We start from the raw sequence: 25798 nt of genomic DNA on the forward strand, positions 1-25798 counted from the left end.
CTTGCAAAAAAAAAAATCAGTTTAGATGAAGACATTTTTCGCTGGGAAATGTTTCTGCACAAACCATTTGGACCAGGGCGAAGAGAGAGAGCCCCTGCCCCTGAAAGCTCACAGTCTAAATAGACAAAGACAGGATCATTCCCCCATTTTACACATGGGGAAACTGAGGCCCAAACCGATTCAGTGACTCCACGGAGGGCACATGGGGAGTCTGTGACAAAGCCAGGGATAGAACCCAGGTGTTCTGACACTCAGTCCCCACGAGACCCTGCTTCCCTCCCAGAGCTGGGGATAGGACCCAGGAGTCCTGGCTCCCAGCCCCCCCATGCTCCAATTACTACTCCCCACTGCCCTCCCAGAGCTGGGGATAGAACCCAGGAGTCCTGGCTCCCAGCCCCCCAGGCGCTAGCTACTACTCCCCACTCCCCTCCCAGAGCTGGGGATAGAACCCAGGAGTCCTGGTTCACAGCCACCTCTCCCCTGACTCTGACCTACTCAACCCCACTGCCCTCCACCTACGGACAGAACAAACGTTGGGCAAGAAGCGGCTTTTCCATTGAGCAGGAAACACCAAGATTTCAAAAATATTTCAGTTCCCCCAAAATTCTTTTATTTTGAAATTTTTTTGAAAAATGACGTTTGGGGAAAAAAAATCACTTTGCGTCAATCAAAATGTTATGGTCCGATTTCAACCTTTACCAAAAATTATTTCCTATAAACAGTTATGTATAATTATATTAAGTAGACAATTGTTTATATAATTTTTAAAAAGCCAGTCTATGAAATATTGTATACAAAATATTCATTGTATAAGTATACATATATCATGATATTTAAATATTCTATATAGCACATCATCGTCTAAGTTTAATTTTGACTTAAATTTATATTCTATGAATATTCGGCTGGGGAGAACTAGATTCGTAATTTATAATTTGGACGGATATTGATGGTTATTTTTAACCTTTTTTATTTTTTGTTATCAATTTAAACTTTCTCAGTTGCAGGAAATTCGGGGAGTGATTTCAACATAATGATCGTCTCTAAAGTTCACAAGCCACATTTGTCTTTGATTATCTGTCCAGTTCAATGATTACTAATGGAGATATTTTTTGGTCAGTTTGGGGGCACGGACGGTGAAATTGACGTTGACAGATACAAATCCAGTCCTTCCGACCTAAAGAGTGTTGGGCTGATAACGATGACAAATGTAAAATTCAAAAAAATCAAAACGAAACATCCCGTTGAAGCAAAAAACCCGAAATGCCCTGATGTGATTCTCCCCTGCCTGCCAGTCCCTCCTCCCCGAAATGTCATCAGAATGTTTCCATGGCATTTTTTCCCTACACGAACATGGTCCATCTTTGGAAAATTTCCCACCGCCTCTAGCCAGAACCCAGGAGCCCTGGTTCCCACGCCGGTACCTTTAACGCAAGTGCGTCTTCGCCTCTTATCACCCGCCCACCAATTACGGAGCATAGAGCAGCATAGAAATGTCTCCTGTGAGGATCCAGCACGTGTCTGCGGCATTGTTTCAGATGATCCAGGGCCTAGCGCCAGGATGCCACCGTGACCCCATCTGCTCTTGATTGAAAACTTGCCAGGGATGGAGAATCCACCACAGCATTTGGGAAATTGTTTCCATGGTGAATTCCCCTCCCTGTTACAAATTTGTACCTTATTACCCGTCTGAACCCGTCTAACAGCCAGTGGCTCGTGTCAGACCTTTCTCTGGTAGACTGAAGAGCCCACAGTCACGTCCGTTCCCCATGGAGGTACTTGTGGCCCGTGATCTAGTTACCCCGTGGCCTTCTCTTTGTTCCTCTAAACCCCTCGAGCTCCGGGAGTCTCTCATGCTCAGGCAGGTTGTCCAATCCTTTAATCCTGGTTCTTCTCTGACCCCCTCTCCAGTCGATCCACGTCCTTCTCGAGTGGTGGACACCAGAACTGGGGCAGGGAATGGAGCACGGGGCCTCTCCCCTCTAGGGGGCTGTGGCTCCGATCCGGCCCCAGGGCAGAGGAGCAGCTGGCTCAGGGCAAGGGGCAGATTTTCAGGGGGGTAGCGTTCCCCCCCGAATCGTAGAGCCCGGGGCAGAAATAGGGATACACACTCTCTGCAAACCGGGCGCTGAACGTATAGAGGTGGGCCATGCCCCGGGCATCGTAGAAGGAAACCTGGCCCCCTTCATAGTCCAGGTACACCCCAATCCTGTGGGGCAGGGCCTGGGGGCGGAGCACCATCGGGGGCGTGTCCTTGGCCATGAGCTCGGCCCCGCCCCGGAGCCGAATGACCCAGAATCCCTTGCTGGGGGAGGCGTGGATCTTCCCTTTGCGGCTGACGGAGGCGTGGACCACGCCCAGCGTCCACGCCGGCTTCTCCCTGACCTCCACCTCCCAGTAGCGCCTCCCGGAGGCGAACGCCCCCGCACCCAGCACGGCCACGCAGAAATTGAAGCGGGCAGGCGTGTCGGGGAGGGGCCGGCGGAGGTGGCCGTCCCGGACCCGGGTGCGATCCTCCGAGAGAACCAGGCAGGGATGAGCCGTGGCGGGATCCAGCGTCACCCGCGGGAGATCTGGGGAGGGAAACAGAGAAAGGGGGTAGGGGGCAGGGTTGGTTTAACATGGGAGCCCCGGTTGAGCCCCCCGCCCCACTCCCTGCAGCACAGCGCCCCCTAGTGCTGCACTGGGGCATTGGGGCCAGCCCTGACTGCCAGGGGAGAGCGCCCCCTGCTGATCCCACCCCGCTCCCTGCAGCATAGCACCCCCTAGCGCCGCACTGGGGCATTGGGGTCAGCCCTGGCTGCCAGGGGAGAGCGCCCCCTGCTGAAACCCATCTCTTACCTATGTTGAGGATGGATTTCATGTCCTTCCAGGCAGTATACTGGATCGGCCCTTTGAATTGCCCCAGAGTCTGTGATAGGGACCCCGTATTCGGCCCACAAGGGGTAGCCAGTTGCTGCTTCACCCTATGTAAGAGGGAAGAACCGCCCCCCGCACCCCCCATAAGGTTGTGTTAGCGAGCAATGAGGATGGAGATGTGGGGGGAATCAGGGAATGAAGCTGCTTCTTACCAGTCCAGGGAGGATTTTATGTCCTACGAGGGGCAGACATGGAGAGAGAGAGAGAAGGAATTAGTATAGTTCTGCCTTTTTAAGACACTGTGGGGTGCTGGGACTGGCTGGCTCAGGGGGATGGGGAATGAGACGCGGGGTCTTTCCTCTCTAGGGGGCGCTGACTCCCATCTGGCCCCATGGTGGGGGACTGGCTGGCTCAGCGGGGTGGGGAATGAGACGCGGGGTCTTTCCCCTCTAGGGGGCGCTGACTCCCATCCGGCCCCATGGCGGGGGACTGGCAGGATCAGTGGGGTGGGGAATGAGATGCGGGGTCTTTCCCCTCTAGGGGGCGCCGACTCCCATCCGGCCCCATGGTGGGAGACTGGCTGGCTCAGGGGGATGGGGAATGAGACGCGGGGTCTTTCCCCTCTAGGGGGCGCCGACTCCCATCCGGCCCCATGGTGGGGGACTGGCTGGCTCGGGGACGGGGAATGAGACGCGGGGTCTTTCCCCTCTAGGGGGCGCTGGACTCACTGTCAGGAACTCCATGGTGTTCTGCTGGGGCAGGTGGGCCTGGGCCTCGGTGAGCATCTCCTGGGCTGCCTGGCATTTCCCCGCCAGCTCCTGCAGGTTCCTCTGCATCGCCCGCAGCTGGGCTCTGCCCGCCCGCCGCAGCCTCTCCTGCCACTCCTCCTCCCGGGCGGCCAGCCAGCCCCGCAGCTTCCCGAACTCCGTGGCGATGTGATCCTCCAGGCTGAGCACCATCGCCTGCAAAACACCGGCCAGCGGCTCCAACACCCCCTAGGTACCGCCTAGCATCTCCTGAGCTAATACTGCAGGTACTAGAGCTAATACTCCCTGGGACCCAGCACCCCTTGGGCTAATACTCCCCGGTACCTCCCAGGATCCTTCTATAGCGAATACTCCCTGGGGTGCAGCAGCTGTCCAGCTAATACTCCCTGGTACCCAGCATTTCATGAGCTAATACCCCCGACATCCTTCTACAGCTAATACGCCCTGGTACCTAGCATTGCTCCAGCTACTCGAGTACCCAGCAACTTTCTAGAGCTAATGCTCCCAGGTACCTACCATCTGTGCATAGCAAATACCCCCGGGTACTCAGGTACCCAATATCTCCATATAGCTAATGCTCCCAGGTACCTACCGTCTGTGCATAGCAAATACCCCCGGGTACTCAGGTACCCAATATCTCCATATAGCTAATACTCTCAGGTACCGACCATCTGTGCATAGCAAACACCCCCAGGTACCCAATATCTCCATATAGCTAATACTCCCAGGTACCGACCATCTGTGCATAGCAAACACCCCCAGGTACCCAATATCTCCATATAGCTAATACTCCCAGGTACCGACCATCTGTGCATAGCAAACACCCCCAGGTACTCAGGTACCCAATATCTCCATATAGCTAATGCTCCCAGGTACCGACCATCTGTGCATAGCAAACACCCCCAGGTACTCAGGTACCCAATATCCACATATAGCTAATACTCCCAGGTACTGACCATCTGTGCATAGCAAACACCCCCAGGTACTCAGGTGCCCAATATCTCCATATAGCTAATGCTCCCAGGTACCGACCATCTGTGCATAGCAAACACCCCCAGGTACTCAGGTACCCAATATCCACATATAGCTAATACTTCCAGGTACCCACCATCAGTGCATAGCAAATATCCCCTGGTACTCAGGTACCCAAATCTCCATATAGCTAATACTCCCAGGTACCTACCATGTGTGCATAGTGAATACCCTCAGGTACTCAGGTACCCAATATCTCCATATAGCGAATACTCTCAGGTAATTGGGAATTAACTTCACTATACACCAAGTACGTCACATTCTCTCCAAGCTGTGGTAAGACTCAAGGTACCCCACCCCCAACCCTACCCTTACTAGGGTGACCAGATGTCCTGATTTGATAGGGACAGTCCCAATACTCAGGGCTTTTTCTTACATACCTGCCTATTACTCCCCACCCCTAGTCCTGATTTTTCACACTTGCTATCTGGTCACCCACTCAGCCCTGCTGTCCCCCAAAGGGCTGCCTGCCTCCTCCCAGGGTCCCTCAGGTGGGGGGAGTCAGGGATCCCGCCCTTCCCAGATCCACCCAGCCCTGAGTACCTGGTGGTTCCAAATCCTCTCTTCCTCCTCCGTCTTCAGCTTCAGGAGCCCAGCGAGGCTGGACTCCAGCTGGGCTATGGCTGAGGGCAGCTCCTCCTACGGGGCAGCAAACAGGCTGGAGGTGAGGGTGGGGGATCACAGACCAGTGCCCCCAGCTCCAACCCACCAGAGCCCACTCTCCAAGCGGCGCACAGAACCCAGGAGTCCTGACTCCCAGCTCCCCCTCACTAGACCCCGCTCCCCTCCCAGAGCAGGGGAAAGAACCCAGGAGTCCTGACTCCCAGCTCCCCCTGCTCTAACCCACCAGACCCCACTCCCCTCCCCAAGCTGGGGAAAGAACCCAGGAGTCCTGGCTCCCAGCCCCCCCTGCTCTAACCCACCAGACCCCACTCCCCTCCCCGAGCTGGGGAGAGAACCTTGGAGTCCTGGCTCCCAGCCCCCCTGCTCTAATCACCAGCCCCCACTCCCCTCCCAGAGCTGGGGAGAGAACCCAGGAGTCCTGGTTCCCAGCCTCCCCTGCTCTAACCATTAGACCCCACTCCCCTCCCAGAGCTGGGGAGAGAACACAGGAGTCCTGGGGCTCCCAGTCTCACCTGATGCTGCCCAGTGGCCTGGTGGATGGGGAGGAAGCGGAGGTTTTCGTATGAGGCTGGTTCCCTGCACAGCTCACCGGCGAATGCCCCACCTGCCACCCTCCGGGGTTCGCTGTGCTCCTGGCACCTGCCCCCTGGGTGCGCCCCCTCCCCTGCCCCACCAGTGCTCAGCCCCCTGGCCTGGTCGATCAGCTTCCTCAGCAGCCTGCAGGGGGCATATCTCCTGTCGGGGCAGGGCTCCCGGCATTCAGGGCAGGCAGGGGGGACACCCAGGGTGCCCCACGTTGTCTCGATGCAGCCCTGGCAGTAGACATGGCCGCAGGGCAGGGTGACGGGATCCTGCAGCCAGTCCAGGCACACAGGGCAGGAGAATTCCTCAGAGAGAGACCCCAATTGGGGGGCAGGAGAGGCCATGGGGGGCAGATCCTGGCTCCCAGCCTGCCTGCTCTAACCAGTAGACCCCACTGCCCTCCCTGGGCCGGGGGGAGAAGCCAGGAGCTGCTGTGCCTGTGCGCTCTGCAGGGAGGCCCAGGGAAAGGTGCGGCACAGGTTACATTTGCTCTACCCACGAGTTTATCACTCCCAGGGTGTGGGCCTGAGATCTCTGCTCAACACACCCAGCCAGTGAGAGATGCTCAGAGATAGACACGGAGTCCCAGCCAAAACACACCCACACTCACACTCACAGCCAGAATCTCTCTCTCTCTCACCCACACCCACATCCACACACAGGCTAACAGCCAGAATCTCTCACACACACACACACACACACACACACACACACGGAGCCAGCCAGCCACGCACATGCACAAACATGCTTGCCAAGGGTCGGTCTCTGTCTCCATCACTCTCTCACACACTAACAGCCAGATTTACACACACACACACACACACACACACACACCCCCCTCCCGAGGCAGGTGATGAGCAGAGCCAGAGGCACCCCTGCAGCCCAGCAGAGGGCAGCCCAGCACTCGCTGCCTGGCAGCCCCGGCAGGGCAGGGTGGGTCTGGTGGGGATAAGATGTGTTGACCAACCACAAACTCTAGGGGTAGGGGGCCAGGTCTCCGGTTGTCGACTGGAACGCCCAGTCGAAAAGGGACACTGGTGGCTCTGCACAGCACTGCTGACCGGGCCGTTAAAAGTCCGGTCGGCGGCGCAGCTGAGCTAAAGCAGGTTCCCTGCAGCTCCTGGAAGCAGCAGCATGTCCCCCCTCCAGCTCCTACGCATAGGGGCAGCTAGCGGGGTTTGCACACTGCCCCTGTCCCAAGCGCCGGCTCTGCAGCTCCCATTGGCTGGGAACTGCACCTCCAGGTAAGAGCCAGAGGGGGACATGCCGTTGCTTCCGGGAGCTGCTTGAGAGAAGTGCTGCCCAGAGCCTGCACCCCAAACCCCTGGTCCAGCCCTGATCCCCCTTCTGCCCTCCAAACCCAGCCCGGAGCCTCCTCCTGCACCCTAAACCCCTCAGCCCCGGCCCAATCCCAGAGCCCGCACCCCCAGCCCGGAGCCCTCACCCCCTCCTGCACCCCAACCCCCTGCCCCAGGCCTGATCCCCCTCCTGCCCTCCGAACCCAGCCCGGAGCCTCCTCCTGCACCCCAAACCCCTCATCCCCGGCCCCACCCCGAGCCTGCACCCCCAGCCCAGAGTCCTCACCCCCTCCTGCACCCCAACCCCCTGCCCCAGGCCTGATCCCCCTCCCGCCCTCTGAACCCAGCCTGGAGCCTCCTCCTGCATCCTAAACCCCTCATCCCCGGCCCCACCCCGAGCCCACACCCCCAGCCTGAAGCCCTCACCCCCTCCTGCACCCCAACCCCCTGCCCCAGCCCTGATCCCCCTCCCACACTGCTCATTTCTGGCCCCACCCCCAGCCAGGGGCCTCCCCCCCTCCTCCAGCCCCAGCCCCAGCCCCGTGAAAAGAAGGGAGGGTGGGGAGAGTGAGGGATGGAGGGAGGCGGGGGAATGGAGTGAGTGGGGGCGTGGCCTCAGCGAAGGGGCGTGGCAGGGGGCGTGGCAAGGCGATTCCCTTCTGTGTGAGTCACAAGTTGGCAACCGCAACCCCTAGCTAGGGGTGACAATTCACCGCACCCTGGGGCTTCAATTGGATGGTCACGCCCCTCCCCCACAGCCGGGGAGAGAACCCAGGAGTCCTGGCTCCCAGCCCCCACTCCCCTCCCAGGGCGGTTCTAATGGTCACTGGCCCTTTAATTTTCAGTCATCCATAGAACGTTGCTTGGCCCTTTAAATCCCCCCCCCTCCACTGTTGCGCTCTGATTGGACAGATTTAATGAGGAAGTAATCGCTGATTGGTTAGATTCCTGAATTAGGCGAGACGGAGAAAGGTTCAATTTTCTCTTTCTGACTGGCAGGTGTGTCCACATAGCCGTCTCTTGATTGGCCAATCGCTGAGAGAGGGCGGGACAGAGGGAAGAAAACAGCTCCACTTGCCTCTAAGCGCTCTTCCCATTTTCTGATTGGATAGGGACCGCAAGCATCCTCCGTGTGATTGGTCAATCTCTGCTAAGAGGCGGGATTTAGAGGACTATAACGCCGTTGCCATGCGCAAGGAGAGGCCTCACGTCCTTAGCTCTCTGATTGGCTGCATTCTCATTGAGCTAACCTCTGATTGGCCGAATCTTTGTAGAGGCGGGAATTGCGTGCGGAAACCGCCTCTCTTGCGGAGGGCCGCGCCCCCTCCCAGTCTGATTGGCTGATAGTCACGCGTCCCGCCTACGATTGGCCCATCCACTAGAAGGGGGCGGGATTTGGTCCCGCCAAACACCTGCGCGCTTCTGAGGGCACCGCCCCTGCCCGCCAGTCTGATTGGGCGGGTGGCCGGGAGCGGCGACATCCGGGCCCTCGGGGAAAGGCGCAGGGAGCGGCGGACCCGAGAGGGAACCAGCCCGGGGCTGGGAGGGTCCCGGGCGCGAGCCGGTGAGAGACACCAGGAGGCCCCGCCCCCTAGAACTCTCCCCTGCCTCGCCCCGCCCCTTGGGACTCTCCCCTGCCCCGCCCCTTGCGGAGACCCCGCCCCCTGGAACTCTCCCCTGCCCCGCCCCTTATGGAGACCCCGCCCCCGGGGACCGTTGGCCCCTCCCCACCTGGGAGAGACGCCCCGCCCCATGGGAGCCCTGCCCCAGCCCTGCCCCTGCAGAGACCCCTCCCCTAAGGGAGAGAGGCCCCGCCCCTCCTTGCCCGGCCTGCCCCTTGTCCCGAAGCCCCGCCCCCTCCCCACAGCTGGCTGAAGCTCCGCCTCCCTGTGCTCCCCATTTCCAGCCCCCTCCTGCACCCCCCGGTGCTGCCCCCAGCCCTGCTCCCCACCCCCCGGACTCCTGGGTTCTCTCCCCTGGAGATACAGGGTGACTCGTCCCCCCTCCCCTGCCCCTGCCGGGTCCCCCTGACCCCGGACTCCTGGGTTCTCTCCCAGGGCCGAGGGGGCCCGGGGGCCTCTCCCTGATCCCCCCCACCCGGCCTGCCTTCCCTCGGCAGGAGACGGGCGCCATGGCGGAGCCGCGGAAGGAGGAAGAGGAGGAGGCCGAGGAGCGGGGCAAGCGGGAGCCGGGCCACCGGGCCACTGTCGCGGCCAAGAACCTGGCCATCCTCAAGGCCCGCTCCCTGGACGTCACCTTCGAGGTGGGGGACGAGTACGAGGTCATCGAGACCATCGGCACCGGGGCCTACGGTGTGGTCAGCTCCGCCCGCCGCAGATCCACAGGTCAGCTCGGACAGCTGGGTCCCATCCCCACTCTTGGGAGGGGCGTGGGGTCTAGTGGGCTGGAGAGGGACTGGGAGCCAGGACTCCTGGGTTCTCTTCTCAGCTCTGGGAGGGGAGTTAGGTCTGGGGGGTCAGAGCGGGGAGCAGGGAGCCAGGACTCCTGGGTTCCATAGGGGAGGGCTGCGCAGGGCACGGTGTCTCTGCTCTGACCCTCCCTGCGCCGTTTGCCTCCAGGCCAGCAGGTGGCGATCAAGAAGATCCCCAACGCCTTCGATGTGGTGATGAACGCCAAGCGCACCCTCCGTGAGCTCAAGATCCTCAAACACTTCAAGCACGACAACATCATCGCCATCAAAGACATCCTGAAACCCGCCGTGCCCTATGACGACTTCAAATCTGTGTGAGTGCCCGCCCGGACGCCTGGGTCCTATCCCCCGCCTGGGAGGGGAGTGGGGGCTAGTGGTTAGAACTAGGTGGGGTTGGTAGCCAGAAGTATGGGGAATAAGCAGGAAGAACTCAAATGCTAGTAAGTAAATACAACTATGACACCGTTGGCATCACAGAGACCTGGTGGGATAATAGGCATGACTGGGATATTGGTATTGACAGGTGCAGCTGGCTCAGGAAGGACCCGTAGGGAAAAAAGGGAGGAGGTGTTGCCTTATATATTAAAAATGTACACACTTGGACTGAGAGTGAGATGGAAATAGGAGACGGATTTGTTGAACGTCTCTGGGTAAGGAGAAAAGGGGTAAAACCAAGGGTGATGTCATGGTAGGGGTCTACCACAGACCCCCTAACAGGAAGAAGAGGGGGTGAGGCTTTTTTTAAACAGCTAACAGAACCATCCACATCACAGGACTTGGTGGTGATGGAGGACGTCAACTATCCAGACATCTGCTGGGAAAATAACGCAGGAGGGCACAGATTATCCGACGAGTTCTTGGAATGTATTGGAGACAATTGTTTATTTCAGAAGGTGGAGAAAGCTACTTGGGGGGAGGCTGTTCTAGACTAGATTTTGACAAACGAGGAGGAACTGAAAGCGGAAGGCAGCTGGGGGGAAAGTGATCATGGAATGGTCGAGTTCATGAGTCCAAGGAATGGTAGGAGAGGAAACAGCAAAATAAAGACAACGGATTTCAAGAAGGCAGATGCTAGTTGGGTAGGTAAGATCCCATGGGAAGCAAGTCTAAGGGGAAAAACAACTGAAGACAGTTGGCAGCCTTTCAAAGAGACATTATTAAGGGCACAAGAGCAAACGATTCCGCTGCGTAGGAAAGACAGGAAGTGTGGCAAGAGCCCACCCTGGCTTACCCAGGAGATCTTCAATGACCTAAAAATCAAGAAAAGAGCCCTACAAAACGTGGAAACTAGGTCAAATTACAGAGGATGAATAGAAACAAGTAACACAAGTATGTAGGGACAAAATTAGAAAGGTCAAGGCACAAAACGAGATCAAACTAGCTAGAGCCATAAAAGGAAACAAGAAAACATTCTAAAAAATACATTAGAAGCAAGAGGAAGACCAAGGACAGGGTAGGCCCGTTACTCAGTGGGGGAAAAATAATAACAGAAAATGTGGAAATGGCAGAGGTGCTTAGTGACGTCTTTGTTTCGGTTTTCACTAAGAAGGTTGGCGGTGATTGGTTGTCTAACGTGAATGGCAGTGAAAATGAGGTAGGATCAGAGGCTAAAATAGGAAAAGAAGAAGTTAAAAATTACTTCTACAAATTAGATGTCTTCAAGTCACCAGGGCCTGATGAAATGCATCCTAGAACACTCAAGGAGCTGACTGAGCAGATATCTGCGCCATTAGCGATTATCTTTGAAAAGTCATGGAAGGCGGGAGAGATTCCAGAAGACTGGAAAAGGGCAAATCTAGTGCCCATCTATAAACAGGGAAATTAGGACAACCCGGGGAATTACAGCCCAGTCAGCGTCACTTCTGTACCCGGAAAGATAATGGAGCAAATAATTAAGCAATCAATTTGCAAACACCCAGAAGATTAAATAAGGTGATAAGTAACAGTCAGCCTGGGTTTGTCAAGAACAAATCCTGTCAGACCAACCTGAGAGCTTTCTTTGACAGGGTAACGAGCCTTGTGGGCAGGGAGAAAGCTGCAGGTGTGGCATAGCTTGACTTTAGTAAGGCTTTTGATACTGTCTTGCATGACGTTCTCATAAAGAAACTAGGGAAATACAACCTAGATGGGTGCAAAACTGGTTGGAAAACTGTTCCTAGAGAGTAGGTATCAGTGGTTCAGTGTCATGCTGGAAGGACATAACGAGTGGGGTCCCGCAGGGATTGGTTTAGGGTCAGGTTCTGTTCAGTGTCTTCATCAGTGCTGTAGATCATGTCATAGAGAGGAGACTGATAAAGTTTGTGGATGATACCAAGCTGGGAGGGGTTGCAAGTGCTTTGGAGGATGGGATGAAAATTCAAAATGCTCTTGACAAACTGGAGAAATGGTCTGAAGTAAACAGGACGAAGTTCAATAAGGAGAAATGCAAAGTGCTCCACTTAGGAAGGAACGATCAGTCGCACACACACAATGGGAAATGGCTACCTAGGAAGGAGAACTGCGGAAAGGGATCTGGGGGTCATAGCGGACCACAAGCTAAATATGAGTCAACAGTGTAACGCTGTTGCAAAACAGCAAACATCCTTCTGGGATGTATTAGCAGGAGTGTTGTAAGCAAGACACAAGAAGTGATTCTTCTGCTCTACTCCGCACTGATTAGGCCTCAACTGGAGTCTTGTGTCCAGTTCTGGGCACCACCTTTCAGGAAAGATGTTGAAAAATTGGAGAAAGTCCAGAGAAGAGCAACAAAAATGAGGAAAGGTCTAGAAAACATGAGCTGTGAGGGAAGATTGAAAAAGTTGGGTTCGTTTAGTCAGGAAAAGAGAAGACTGAGGGGGGACATGAGAACAGTTTTCCAGTACATAGAAGGTTGTTACAAAGAGGAAGGAGAAGAATTGTTCTCCTTAACCTCTGAGGACAGGACAAGAAGCAATGGGCTTAAATTGCAGCAAGGGTGGTTTAGGTTGGACATTAGGAAAAACTTCCTGTCAGGGTGGTTAAGCACTGGAATAAATTGCTCAGGGAGGTTGTGGAATCTCCATCATTGGGGATTTTTAAGAGCAGGTTGGACAAACACCTGTCAGGGATGGTCTAGATAATACTTAGTCCTGCCTTGAGTGCAGGGGGCTGGACTAGATGACCTCTCAAAGTCCCTCCCAGTCCTGTGATTCTGTGACTCCTGGGTTCTGTCCCCAGCTCTGGGAAGAGAGTGGGGTTTAATGGGTAGAGCTAGGTGGGGTTGGTAGCCAGGACACCTGGGTCCTACCCCCCCAGCTCTGGGAGGGGAGTGGGGTCTAGTGGTTAGAGCAGGGCGGGGCTGGGAGGCAGGACTCCTGGGTTCTCTCCCTGGCTCTGGGAGGGGAGTGGGGTCTAGTGGGTTAGAGCAGGGAGGCCTGGGAGCTCGGGCCGCTGGGTTCTATAGAGAGGGGAGTTTAGTGAGTTAGCAGGGGCTGGGAGCCAGGACTCCTGGGTCCTCTCCCCGCTGACCTCCCCATCCTCCGGCAGGTACGTGGTGCTAGACCTGATGGAGAGCGACCTTCACCAGATCATCCACTCCTCCCAGCCCCTCACGCTGGAACACGTCCGATACTTCCTCTACCAGCTGCTCCGGGGCCTCAAATACATCCACTCGGCCAACGTCATCCACCGCGACCTGAAGCCCAGCAACCTGCTGATCAACGAGAACTGCGAGCTGAAGATCGGCGATTTCGGCATGGCCCGGGGGCTGTGCACCAAGCCCGACGAGTACAAGTACTTCATGACGGAATACGTGGCCACGCGGTGGTACCGGGCCCCGGAACTGATGCTCTCCCTCCACGAGTACACCCAGGCCATCGACATGTGGTCCGTCGGCTGCATCTTCGCCGAAATGCTGGGCCGCAAGCAGCTCTTCCCCGGGAAGAATTACATCCACCAGCTGCAGCTGATCATGACGGTGCTGGGCACGCCGTCCGCCAAGGTGATCCACGCCATCGGGGCCGACCGGGTGCGGGCCTACATCCAGAGCCTGCCCTCCCGCCAGCCGGTGCCCTGGGAGAGCCTCTACCAGCAGGCCGACCGCTCGGCCTTGGCGCTGCTGGCCAAGATGCTGCGCTTCGAGCCCCGGGAGCGGATCGCCGTGGCCGAGGCCCTCAAGCACCCCTTCGTGGCCAAGTACCACGACCCGGACGACGAGCCCGACTGCGTGCCCGCCTTCGACTTCGACTTCGACAAGCAGGTGCTCACCAAGGAGCGCATCAAGGAGGCCATCGTGGCCGAGATCCGCGACTTCCACGCCCGCCGCGAAGGCATCCGCCGGCAGATCAGTTTCAAGCCCGCCCTCCGGCCGGCCGGCGCCGCCACCCCGCCCGCCGCCGCCCCCTTGCGCTGCCAGGACGTGGACATGCCCAGTGCGGGCTCCACCGGGGGAGACTACGCCATGGAGTCGCCAGCCCCCGGGGAAGTCCCGTACCCTCCGGAGACCATCGACCTGACCTCGCCCGGGGCTCCCCCGCAGCCCCAGGGGCCGGCCGAGGTGAAGGTGGAGCCGGAGGCCGCGCCGCCCAAGAGGGAGGGGGCCATCTCGGACGACACCAAGGCGGCGCTCAAGGCCGCGCTGCTGAAGTCGGCTCTGCGCAATAAGAACAAAGGTGAAAGGCTGGGATGCCTGGGTTCTCTCCTCCTCTCTGGGTGGGGAGTGGGGTCTAGTGGTTAGAGCAGGGGGGCTGGGAGCCAGGACTCCTGGGTTCTCTCCTCCTCTCTGGGTGGGGAGTGGGGTCTAGTGGTTAGAGCAGGGGGGCTGGGAGCCGGGACTCCTGGGTTCTCTCCTCCTCTCTGGGAGGGGGAGTGGGGTCTAGTGGTTAAAGTGGGGGGCTGGGAGCCAGGACTCCTGGGTTCTATTTCTGATTTTCATAGAATCGGAGACGTGTGGGACTGGAAGGGGCCTTAGTAGGTCGTCTAGTCCAGTCCCCTGCACTCATGGCAGGACCCAGTATTATCTAGACCATCCCTGACAGGGGTTTGTCTAACCAGCTCTTAAAAATCCCCAGTCATGGAGATTCCACCACCTCCCTAGGCAATTTATTCCAGTGCTTAACCACCCGGACAGTGAGGGAGTTTTTCCTAATGTCCAACCTCAACCGCCCTTGCTGCAATTTAAGCCCATTGCTTCTTGTCCTATCTTGAGAGGTTAATGAGAACAGTTTTTCATCCTCCTCCTTGTAACAACCTTGAAAACGGTTCTCATGTCCCCTCTCAGTCTCCTCTTCCGCAGACTCAGCAAACCCAGGTCTTTCAATCTCCCCTCACAGCTCCTGGTTTCCAGACCTTGAACCATTTTTGTTGCTCTTCTCTGAACTCTCTCCAATTTGTCCCCATCCTTCCTGAAATGTGGGGCGCAGAACCGGACCCAATACTCCAGCTGCTTCTGTAGCAGCGCGGAGCAGAGCGGAAGAATCACTTCTCGTGTCTTGCTCACAACCCTCCTGCTAATACATCCCAGAAGGATGTTCGCTTGTTTTGCAACATCGTTACACTGTTGACTCAGATTTAGCTTGTGATCCACTCTGACCCCCCCGATCCCTTCCCGTAGTTCTCCTTCCTAGGCAGCCATTTCCCATTGTGTGTGTGCGACTGATTGTTCCTGCCTAAGTGGAGCACTTTGCATTTTGTCCTTATTGAATTTCATCCTATTGACTTCAGACCATTTCTCCAGTTCGTCCAGAGCATTTTGAATTTTCATCCTATCCTCCAAAGCACTTGCAACCCCTCCCCGCTTGGGATCGTCCGCAGACTTTATCAGTGTATCTCTGGGCCAATAGCTAAATTGTTGATGAAGATACTGAACAGAACAGGACCCCGAACTGATCCCTGCGGGACCCCACTTGTTATGTCCTTCCAGCCTGACTGTGAACCACTGATAATGACTCTCTGGGAGCAGTTTTCCAACCAGTTTTGCACCCAGCCTGTAGTAGCTCTATCAAGGCTGCATTTCCCTAGTTTGTTTATGAGGCGGTCGTGTGAGACAGGGGTTAGTGTAATCTTGCTGTTTTCTTCCTGTCTCTGCCTTTGCTTGGGTAGTGGGAGCTGTGGGTCGGGAATGAGGGGCACCAGCGGAGCTGGGGGGGCAGGGCCGGGCTGGCAGGGGCTGTGGGTCGGGAGTGAGGGGCACCGGCAGAGCTGGTGGGGCAGGGCCGGGCTGGCAGGGGCTGCGGGTCGGGAGTGAGGGGCACCAGCGGAGCTGGTGGGGCAGGGCTGGGCTGGCAGGGGCTGCGGGTCGGGAGTGAGGGGCACCGGCAGAGCTGGGGGCGGGCCAGGGCCGGGCTGGCAGGGGCTGCGGGTCGGGAGTGAGGGGCACTGGCAGAGCTGGTGGGGCAGGGCTGGGCTGGCAGGGGCTGTGGGTTGGGAGTGAGGGGCACCAGCAGAGCTGGTGGGGCAGGGCCGGGCTGGCAGGGGCTGTGGGTCGGGAGTGAGGTGCACCGGCAGAGCTGGTGGGGCAGGGCCGGGCTGGCAGGGGCTGCGGGTCGGGAATGAGGGGCACCAGCAGAGCTGGGGGGGCAGGGCTGGGCTGGCAGGGGCTGTGGGTTGGGAGTGAGGGGCACCGGCAGAGCTGGGGGGGGCAGGGCTGGGCTGGCAGGGGCTGTGGGTTGGGAGTGAGGGGCACCAGCAGAGCTGGTGGGGCAGGGCCGGGCTGGCAGGGGCTGCGGGTCGGGAATGAGCTGACTCCTCTCTGCTTTGTTGCCAGACACCCAGTGCTCCGTGCCGGAGGCCCCGGACGTGCGGAAGCCGGTGACGGCCCAGGAGCGGCAGCGGGAGCGGGAGGAGAAGCGGAAGCGACGCCAGGAGCGGGCCAAGGAGCGGGAGAAGAAGCAGAAGGAGAAGGAGCGGAAGGAGCTGCGGCGCGGGGACGTGCTGGGTGGGCTGGTGCTGAGCGAAAACGACCGCAGCCTCCTGGAGCGATGGACCAAGATGATTGACCGGAACCACCAGAAGCCGGCTCACAACGGGCCCACAGACCATGTTCCGGCTGTGCCTGCCGGGCACGTTCCATCGGGAGCCACCGGCCACCTTCCAACCATGCCTGCTGGCCATGTAACACTGGGAGCTGCTGGGCAACTCCCAGCCACCCCTGCTGGCCACCATCAACCAGGAGCCACTGGCCACCTCCCAGCCACCCCTGCTGGCCACCTTCAGCCAGGAGCCGCTGGCAACCTCCCAGCCACCCCTGCTGGCCACCATCAACCAGGAGCCACTGGCCACCTCCCAGCCACCCCTGCTGGCCACCATCAACCAGGAGCCACTGGCCAACTCCCAGCCACCCCTGCTGGCCACCTTCAGCAAGGAGCCGCTGGCCACCTCCCAGCCACCCCTGCTGGCCACCTTCAACCAGGAGCCGCTGGCCACCTCCCAGCCACCCCTGCTGGCCACCTTCAACCAGGAGCCGCTGGCCACCTCCCAGCCACCCCTGCTGGCCACCTTCAACCAGGAGCCACGGGCCACCTCCCAGCCACCCCTGCTGGCCACCTTCAACCAGGAGCCACGGGCCACCTCCCAGCCACCCCTGCTGGCCACCTTCAGCCAGGAGCCACGGGCCACCTCCCAGCCACTCCTGCTGGCCACGTTCCTCTGGGTGCCGTTGGCCACCTCCCAGCCACGAGCTTCCCCGAGAAGGCGCCAGCCGGTGGCGGCCCCAAACTCACCGTACTGCCGATAGTGGCAGATCCAGCCCACGGCTCGGCCCCCAACATGGTCCAATACTTCCCAGCCCCGCCCGGCCCCTTCCCTCCGGTTCTGGTGGCCCCCACACCTTGCCACAAAGCTTCGGCTAAACCCGAGTGCCTCCTGAGTGTCAAATACGCCCCGGGTCAGATCTTCCAGACCCCCTTTGGCCTGGCGGGGATCAGCGCATGGCCCAGTGTCCAGTGCCCAGAGAACTGGGCCGTGGCCGGGAGGCCGGCACCTGGGGAAGTCCCGACGACGCCTAGCGGGGCACCGCCGCAAGACGGGCCATCAGTCCGTGCCGTGGGCAGCCTTGTGACACCAGGCAGGGAGGGCGTGGGGTTAGATCCAGCCGTCTTCCTGCAGGAGTTGGGGAAGAGGGCGCCGGACCCGGCAGTGGGAGGAGTCAAAGGGCCCAGCCAGCATCCGATTGCCACGACCGCGTCGCCGGAAACCGCCCCCACCACGGAGTCGCCTGACATCACCATGGTCACGCACCAGCTTTCCAAGTCGCAGGTAACGGGGCCTTTCCCCTCTAGGGGGCGCCAGCACTGATCCGGCGAGGTGGGCCTGGGTGGGGCGTCCCTGTCTCTGCCGGGGACCAGCCGGTCAGGCAGGATCCTGCCCTGGGTGGGGATGGGCCCTGGGGGACGCCACGCTCACCGTGTCTCGCTGCCATCGCAGGTGGAGGATCTCCTGCCGCCCGTCTTCTCGGTGACCCCCAAGGGCAGCGGCGCAGGCTACGGCGTGGGCTTTGACCTGGAGGAGTTCCTGAATCAGTCCTTCGACATGGTGGGGGAGAACAGGGACAGGTGAGAGCTCCGCACAGCAGGGACAGCTCCCCGCTGCTCTAACCACTAGACCCACTGCCCTCCCAGGGCCGGGGAGAGAACCCAGGAGTCCTGGCTCCCAGCCCCTCCCCTGTGCTGATCCATTAGGTCCACTCATGAGTGTTCTTCAGGCACTTCAAACTTTCTATAGGTCAGGCTCCCTGGTCAGACTACATCTCCCATGGTGCACCATGGTTTTCCCCTCTGGCTGAGCTGCCGCAGTGCATCCTGGGAGTAGTGGCTGGGTTATCTCATTCTGCCCTCTGAGATGGGCTCCCTCATCGGACTGCATCTCCCACAGTGCACCCTGATTCCCCTCTGCGAGGGGAGGCGGTGCACCATGGGAATCCCTGGCCATTGTGCATCATGGGAGATGTAGTCTGGCTGGGGAGTCCTACCCATGGCAAGAAGATATGATGTGTTACCCGCACACGCTTGGGCACCCGCCCTTTCCCTGTCCCTAGGGCGCTGGGAAAAAGGCACCTACCCCGATCCAGTTCCTGGCCAGACCCAGTTCCTAGGGTCAGGAGAGGCAGCGCGCTCAGGGCTGCGGCACAGGGGGTTGGGGTGTGGGGCGGTGCAGGCTCTAGGGTGGGGCCGGGGATGTGGGGTTTGGGGTGCAGGAGGGGGCTCAGGGCTGTGCAGAGGGGGTGCTGGGGATGAGGGGTTCAGGGTGCAGGAGGGGGCTCAGGGCTGTGCAGAGGGTTGGGGTGCAGGGGGTGTGGGGCTGGGGATGAGGGGTTCGGGGTGCAGGAGGGGGCTCAGGGCTGTGCAGAGGGGGTACAGGGGGTGTGGCGCAGGGTTGGGGATCAGGGGTTCGGGGTGCAGGAGGGAGCTCAGGGCTGTGCAGAGGTTGGGAGCAGGGTGTGGGGCTGGGGATGAGGGGTTCGGGTGCAGGGGGCTCTGGGCTGTGCAGAGGGTTGGGGAGCAGGGGGTGTGGGGCTGGGCTGGGAGGTTCGGGGTGCAGGAGGGGGCTCAGGGCTGTGCAGAGGGTTGGGGTGCAGGGGGTGTGGGGCTGGGGATGAGGGGTTTGGAGTGTGGGAGGGGGCTCAGGGCTGTGCAGAGGGTTGGGGTGCAGGGGGTGTGGGGCTGGGCTGGGGGGTTCGGGGTGCAGGCTGCCCCGGGGCTGTGGTGGGGACAGAGGACTCCCCGCCGCGGCCCTGCGCGCCCCCTCCCTCTCTCCTCCCATGCGGCCGCGCAGCTCGGAGGGAGCCGACCCGCCCCCCAAGTCGATTTGCGCCTCGCCACTCGAAGAACCAGAGCGAGATCAGGCCTCGGCCCTTACAGATGCTCAGCTAGAAGGGAGCTCCTGGGGCATCATGGGAGATGTAGTCAGGCTAAGGCCCTGGAACTACAGCTTCCATGAAGCTCTGCAGCAACTTTGGCTCACGGGTTCAAATCCTTCCCGGGGTCCCAGTGAGAGGAGGCTCGGGGTTCTTATCTGGCCTGGCCCGACGTCCGTCCGACTGATCTCTCTCTTTGTCTTCTTCCTCCCCCCAGCCAGGGCGATTCAGCCCCTCTCTCGGCCTCCCTGCTGGCTGACTGGCTCGAGGTCCATCGGATGAACCCCGCCGACATGGAGTCCCTCCAGCAGGAGCTGCAGCTGGGCTCTCCCATGATCCTCTCCGACATTCCCGACCTCCAGGACGCCTGAGGCTGAGATCCCAGCTCCCCTGTGCCTCCCCTCCCCATGGGGCGGGCCGGGACCAACCCCCCTCTTCCCCTCCCCCTGGGGTCAGGACCGGCTACGCATCAGGGTCTCGATGGGGCAAGCAACGAGTAGACACTTCCCCCTCCCGATCGCCTGGGTCCGTCGCTGGTATTGCCTGCTGTCCTGTCAGGCCTCATGTTAGGCAGGGTCAGGAGGGCTCCATGCATGGCTGGGAGAGCTTGACCCAGCGGGCACTGTGCTGCGGGGCAGGGGCTCACTAGGGGGCGCTGTCCCCTGGGAGTCGGTGCTGGCTCCGATGTCCCAGAGCAGCACTAGGGGGCGCTGCAGTGCAGTATGGGTGTGTTTTGATTTCCTTCCTGACCCCTCTGAGTTGCCCTGGAGCATGAGCGTGGCTCACCCGTCTCTGACTCTTACTAAGCCGAGCTGCCTGGGGAATCCCCGCCCTCGGTGGAATGGGCCAGCGCTGCTGAGGCCTCGGTTTGATCCCCGCCCACGCTGCAGCGTCGAGGATTTAGCCCGGGCTTGATCCCGTGGGATGTGAATCATCATCCTGCTGCGTCAGCCCAGCTGTCTCCTGTCATTTCCCTTCTCCTCATTCCTACTTCCGTCTCCCTCCTCGAACTCTGATTTCTCATCCCGTCCCCTAACACCCACCTTGCTCCCCCCCGATCCCGATCCTTACAGCCAGTTAAACACCTAACTCCAACCAGGAGCTTTAGGAGCACAAATCTCGCCGGAAGTCAGTAGGGTTTAGGATCCTAATGGCTTGGATCGCTGTGAGATTCAGGAGCCTAAATCCTGTAAGCCATTTGGACGGTATCTCTTCTTGCGTCTATCTAATCCCCACCCCCTTCAGTGGACATGGAGAACCACTGATCACTGTCCTCTTGTGACAGCTCTGAACATCTTTGAAGACTGTTTTCCGGCCCCCCTTCCATCTTCTTTTCTCTAGACTAACGATGCCGGTTTTTTAACCTTTCCCCGTAGGTCGGGTTTCTAAACCTTTGGTCATTTTTGTTTCTCCCCTCTGGACTCTGTCTAATTTGTCCACATCTTTCCTAACATCCAGCACTGGACACACTGCTCCAGCTGAAATCTCACCAGGGCCGAGCAGAGGGGAGAATCGCCTCCCATGTCTTACATATGACACCCCTGTTAATACACCCCGAATGACATGAGCCTTTTTCGCCACTTTCATTTAGAGGCGAGTGACATTTTCTACTACAAACCCCGCAAATTCGGTGTAACTGAAACCTTTCAAAAAGCTGGCCTTGGTTTTGCAGAATTGTTTTGGTTGGAAAACCAGCCAAAAAACTCCAAGGACAATAAAAAAATTGACATCTTAGAGCCGAAACGTTTTCATTTTTCAATTCCAAATTTAATATAATTAAAAAAAAAATTAAAACCAGAAAGCCACAGAAACCTTTTGTTTTGACACTTTCGGAGTCGAGTTTTCTCTTGGAAGCGGCTGTTTGTACAGAAATTACCTGTAAAAAGGTAAAAAAAACCCAGCTCAAAATAGTTAGTTCGACTGAAAACAGATTTTTTTTCTTTTTGATTTGCCAGACGTTTTTAAAAATTGCGTTTTCTGTTTGGCCCAAAATGATTTTTTTTGTTTTTTGCAAAAAAACGAATATTCCATCAGTTTACTCTGGTTCTCACTCTGCGTTGATTCTAATCTCCAATCCCCTCTTTACTTTCCTAATATAATCTCCATTCTCATTGTTTTAACCTGTCTAATCTAATCCTCACTCAGTGTCTCATGTATTATCCAGTCTCCTTTTAATCTACCAAATTTAACCCCCAATATAATCTCTTCCCCTTTTTACCTGCATAATCTAATCTCATTCTCAAATCTAATCCCTAAAAGCTGCTCAGAACTTTTTTTTATTGAAACAACTGGTTTCCATTTTAAAAAAGCCGTTTTGACAACACCGATTTGCCCCCGCAAATGGTATCATTTCAACTCACTGTTGTTTGCAGAAATAGAATGTTTTCTTTGAAAATGTCAGACATTTCAGTATTTTGTTTGGGAACAACCTTTCATTTTGATATTTATTTTATACCAAACAAAACCAAAAAAATTCCTTATGTTTTGAATGAACCAAAATGAAACATTTTGACCCAAACTGAACTTTTTTGGCTTGCAAAAAAATCTCGCAATTTTGGGGTGAAAAAAAATCTCAAAGTTTTTCCGGGAACGGAAAATCCATTTTCCGATCAACTGTCCTAATCCCCAGGGTGTGTCTAATCTAATTCCCAATCCGTGTCTAATCTAATCCCCAATCTCTTTCATTTTCCTGTTTTATCCAATCCCACTGCCTATCGTCATCTAGTCCCCAGTCTTCTCAGATTCACCCAGGGAGCAGAGACTCAAACCCAGGCACCCGGAAGCAGGCGACTTACCCGATCCACGCGCACCTGCGCGCCCTTCAGCACCCATGGAAAAAAATGAGTGGGTGCTTAGCACCCACCAGCAGCCAGCTCCCCCCTCCTCTCCAGCGCCTGCCACGGCCCCGCCAATCAATTTCTGCCCCTCCCTCCCAGCGCCTCCCGCCCGCTGCGATCAGCTGTTCTGCGGCGTGCAGGAGGCGCTGGGGGGGGAGGGGAGGAGCGGGGATAGGGTGCGGTTGGGGGAGGGGCTGGCGCAGGGTGGGGGTTTGGGGGAAGGGGTGTAGTGGGGGCGGAGCCGGGGGCTGAGTGCGTTCTATGCGGCTGTTCCCAAGGGGCCCCACCCCAGAGCTGGCTGCGTCTCAGTGCCGGGCCAGCTGTTCCTGGGCAGCGTTCGATGCGGCTGTTCCCAAGGGGTTCCCAGGGGATCAGGGCGGAGCTGTGGGTGGGGTCTGGCTAGAGGGGGTGTGTCTCTGGGACTGGGGTGGGGCTGTGGGCGGGGTCAGGACAGAGGGCGTGTCTCTGGGATCAGGGGGCGGGCTGTGGGCGGGGTCTGGATAGAGGGGCGTGTCTCTGGGATCGGGGTGGGGCTGTGGGCGGGGTCTGGATAGGGGGCGTGTCTGGTTTCAGAGGTGGGGCTGTGGGTGGGCTCAGGACAGAGGGCGTGTCTCTGGGATCAGGGGGTGGGGCTGTGGGCGGGGTCTGGATAGAGGGGCGTGTCTCTGGTTTCAGAGGTGGGGCTGTGGGCGGGGTCTGGATAGAGGGGGCGTGTCTCTGGGATCAGGGGGCGGGGCTGTGGGTTGTTCACCCCCCCTGCTCTGGGATAGGGTGAGTGTCTCCGGGGCCGGGGTCCCTTCCCCTGGTGCCGAGACCTCACCCCTTCCCCCCCCCTACAGCTCTGCCCCTCATCACCCTGGACCCGGCCACCAGCCACCCCAACCTGCTGCTGTCCCCGACCTGCTCCCCGTCCGGCTGGTGACGAGCCCCCCCGAACGCTTCAGCCAGAGCGTGTGCACTGGGCTCGGCCGGCTTCACCCAGGGCGCCCAGAGGAGTCGGGGGGCCCGGGGCAAAGCCATTTCGGGGCCTTTTCCATAACAAAAAGTTGCAATACTCTAGAATTCTCGGGGGGGGGCCCTGTGGGGCCCGGGGCAAATTGCCCCACTTGCCCCCCCCGGCGGCCCTGGCTTCACCTCGGGCCCCACCACTGGGAGGGGGAGGTGGGGACAAAACGAGCTGGGACATCGGGCTGGCTCGGGCCTCGGTCAGCCGGCAGGGGGCCAAGGTGATGCTACTGGGCCGTCCGGCTCCGCCACAGGGCCTGGACGCCCCCTCCCGGCACCGGGCGCTCCAGGCCAAGCCCCGGCGGGTCGGGGTGTAGCGGGACTGCGAGGGGGCGCAGGCGTCGTTCGACGACGCGGCCGCCACGACCCACCTCTGCACCTTCTCCGACGCCTTCGCCGAGCCCCTCTACCCCATGGGCGGCCCCGGGGTCCACAGAGGGGCTCAACGCCGCGCCCCTGCGGCTGGTGGAGCTATAGCCGGGGGGGCGACCTGGGAGGGGCACCGATGCCCCAGTGTGGTGCGGGGGGTGGGGCACCAGGATGCAGGGAGTGGGGCGGGGGCTCGGCGGGGAGCGCCGGGCTGCAGGGAGCGGGGTGGGCTGGGCTGCAGGGTGGGCGGGGGCTCGGTACGGGGTGCTGGGCTGTGGGGGGCTCGGCAGGGGGCGCTGGGCTGCAGGGAGTGGGTGGGGGCTTGGCAGGGGGCGCTGTGCTGCAGGGTGGGTGGGGGCTCGGCAGGGTGCTGGGCTGCGGCGAGCTCAGCTGGGGGCGCTGGGCTACAGGGAGTGGGGTGGGGGCTCAGCAGGGGCGCTGGGCTGCAGGGTGGGCGGGGGCTCGGCAGGGGTGCTGGGCTGCGGGGGCTCAGCAGGCGCTGTGCTGCAGGAGGCGGGATGGGGGCTCAGCAGGGGCGCTGGGCTGCAGGGAGTGGGCGGGGCTCGGCAGGGCGCTGTGCTGCAGGGAGCGGGCGGGGCTCAGCAGGGGGCGCTGTGCTGCCGGGAGCGGGCGGGGGCTCGGCAGGGGCGCTGTGCTGCAGGGAGCGGGATGGGGGCTCAGCAGGGGGTGCTGTGCTGCCGGGAGCGGGCGGGGGCTCGGTAGGGGGCGCTGTGCTGCAGGGTGGGCGGGGGGCTCGGCAGGGGGCGCTGGGCTGCAGGGAGCAGGATGGGGGCTCGCAGGGGCGCTGGGCTGCGGGGTGGGCGGGGGCTCGGTACGGGGCGCTGGGCTGTGGGGAGCAGGCAGGGGGGCTGCAGGGAGTGGGCAGGAGGCTCGGTAGGGGGCGCTATAACCTTCCTCTCTTAGCTGATTTAAAATGTGACCCCTTCATTACACAGAAAAAAATTTAAAAATCTCATTTTGCCTCAATTTTATTTGCCGCATAGACTAATAATTCCTCTTTACTCCCAGCCAGAGGGAGCATTTCCCTTAGTTCTGCAAACCCTTTGCAATAAACATCAAACTGTGGCAATTCCCCGGCCCAAACCTTTGTGACGCTAAAGAACTTTTAACAAACGACTGTCGAGATTTTGCTGCCTGATCTTATTTCTCTTTCATGTTATTTGCACTGGAGAATAAAATCCAGCTTCGTTGCCAGGCAGACAGGCTTCTTGCCAACGCTTTACTTTAAAAAGAAAAAAGGAATTCTCAGCTAAAAACTTGGTCGTGGCGAAGAAATTCAATATATCGTTAACAACTGCCTTTAGATATGTTGCTGCCGATTAGATTCCAGTTCATTTGTATTTGGGACGATGAATACAGACCCTCTTTATATTTGGGAAGAGAGATTTTGAGAAGAATCTGCACTATTTAGAAATTCCAAGACAAACAACTGTGTTAAGGGGAAGTGAAGGATGCAAATGTGTATCACTAAATTAAAAAAAATAAATAGCTGAGATCAAAATTCCGCAAGAGGTTTTGTTGTTAAAAGAAAGATCCTTTTTGCAAACAATTTCCTTCAAAAATGAGGAAATTTCAAGGCAACTCCCCCCCTCCCCACAGTTAAGGATGAAAATAACTTTTCCATTAAGGAAGGAGAAAATAATATCAAAGCATGATTGAGATCACAACCAAACACACACAGACACAACCAACCAGAACAAATGGAATAGACCCCCCCCCCCTCAAAAAAAAACTAAGGAAAATTCAAGGCAAAAAACTTTGTTAAGGCTGAAAATAACTTCTCCTTAAAGAGAAAATAATTTTAAAAAACGATTGAGATTGCAAACAAACAAATTGAATAGACAGGAAAAAAAAACAACAAACCCCACGGGACGTTCGGAGGAAATTGTGTTCTTGGTGCCTCAGTTTACCCACCTGTGATTCGGGGATAATAACCCCCGCGTCCCGTTCTGAGAGGATGGAGTCCTTTACGTCAGCAGAGCGATTTGAGCCGCCTGCCTGGCCGGGGTGGACATCTTTCTGGGTGCGCACTGTGGGCTGGAAACAAACAGTATCTTATCGGGGCAGCTGGTGAAATGGCCCTGGTGATAAGCGCCCCTTTGTGGCACGCCCGGTTTATCTCTTCCCCTCCGTGCCGTGCGTCGACCCCGTGCCCCGTAAGACAG

At 58.3% G+C, this 25798-nt stretch overlaps 2 protein-coding genes across 7 annotated transcripts; one reads left to right on the forward strand and one right to left on the reverse strand.

The window, feature by feature from the left end:
* Nucleotides 1-523: 523 nt before the first annotated feature.
* LOC120403313 (E3 ubiquitin-protein ligase TRIM69-like) lies at nucleotides 524-25672 on the reverse strand. 5 transcript variants are annotated; one of them, XM_039534280.1, is made up of 7 exons: nucleotides 25548-25672; nucleotides 17952-18070; nucleotides 5202-5297; nucleotides 3588-3821; nucleotides 3072-3094; nucleotides 2842-2966; nucleotides 524-2573 (listed from the first exon to the last, which is right to left on the reverse strand). In XM_039534280.1, exons 4-7 carry the CDS (start codon nucleotides 3816-3818, stop codon nucleotides 2032-2034), a joined length of 921 nt encoding a protein of 306 aa, XP_039390214.1. In that variant the 5' UTR covers nucleotides 3819-3821; nucleotides 5202-5297; nucleotides 17952-18070; nucleotides 25548-25672; the 3' UTR covers nucleotides 524-2031. The 5 variants fall into 5 exon arrangements, with proteins under 5 accessions (XP_039390214.1, XP_039390213.1, XP_039390212.1 ...); XM_039534279.1 differs by lacking the exons at nucleotides 17952-18070; nucleotides 25548-25672 and adding an exon at nucleotides 17270-17398; XM_039534278.1 differs by lacking the exons at nucleotides 17952-18070; nucleotides 25548-25672 and adding an exon at nucleotides 8413-8721.
* MAPK7 (mitogen-activated protein kinase 7) lies at nucleotides 8594-22305 on the forward strand. Of its 2 annotated transcripts, none has more exons than XM_039534241.1 (7): nucleotides 8594-8726; nucleotides 9282-9507; nucleotides 9742-9907; nucleotides 13098-14221; nucleotides 16315-17804; nucleotides 17973-18100; nucleotides 19619-22305. In XM_039534241.1, the coding sequence occupies exons 2-7, from the start codon at nucleotides 9294-9296 to the stop codon at nucleotides 19770-19772; spliced, it is 3276 nt and encodes a 1091-aa protein (XP_039390175.1). In that variant the 5' UTR covers nucleotides 8594-8726; nucleotides 9282-9293; the 3' UTR covers nucleotides 19773-22305. The 2 variants fall into 2 exon arrangements, with proteins under 2 accessions (XP_039390175.1, XP_039390176.1); XM_039534242.1 differs by having other exon boundaries at nucleotides 8642-8726; nucleotides 9220-9507.
* Nucleotides 25673-25798: the final 126 nt, after the last annotated feature.

Source organism: Mauremys reevesii, linkage group 4 (genome assembly GCF_016161935.1).
Source record: "Mauremys reevesii isolate NIE-2019 linkage group 4, ASM1616193v1, whole genome shotgun sequence".
NCBI classification, from domain to species: domain Eukaryota; kingdom Metazoa; phylum Chordata; order Testudines; family Geoemydidae; genus Mauremys; species Mauremys reevesii.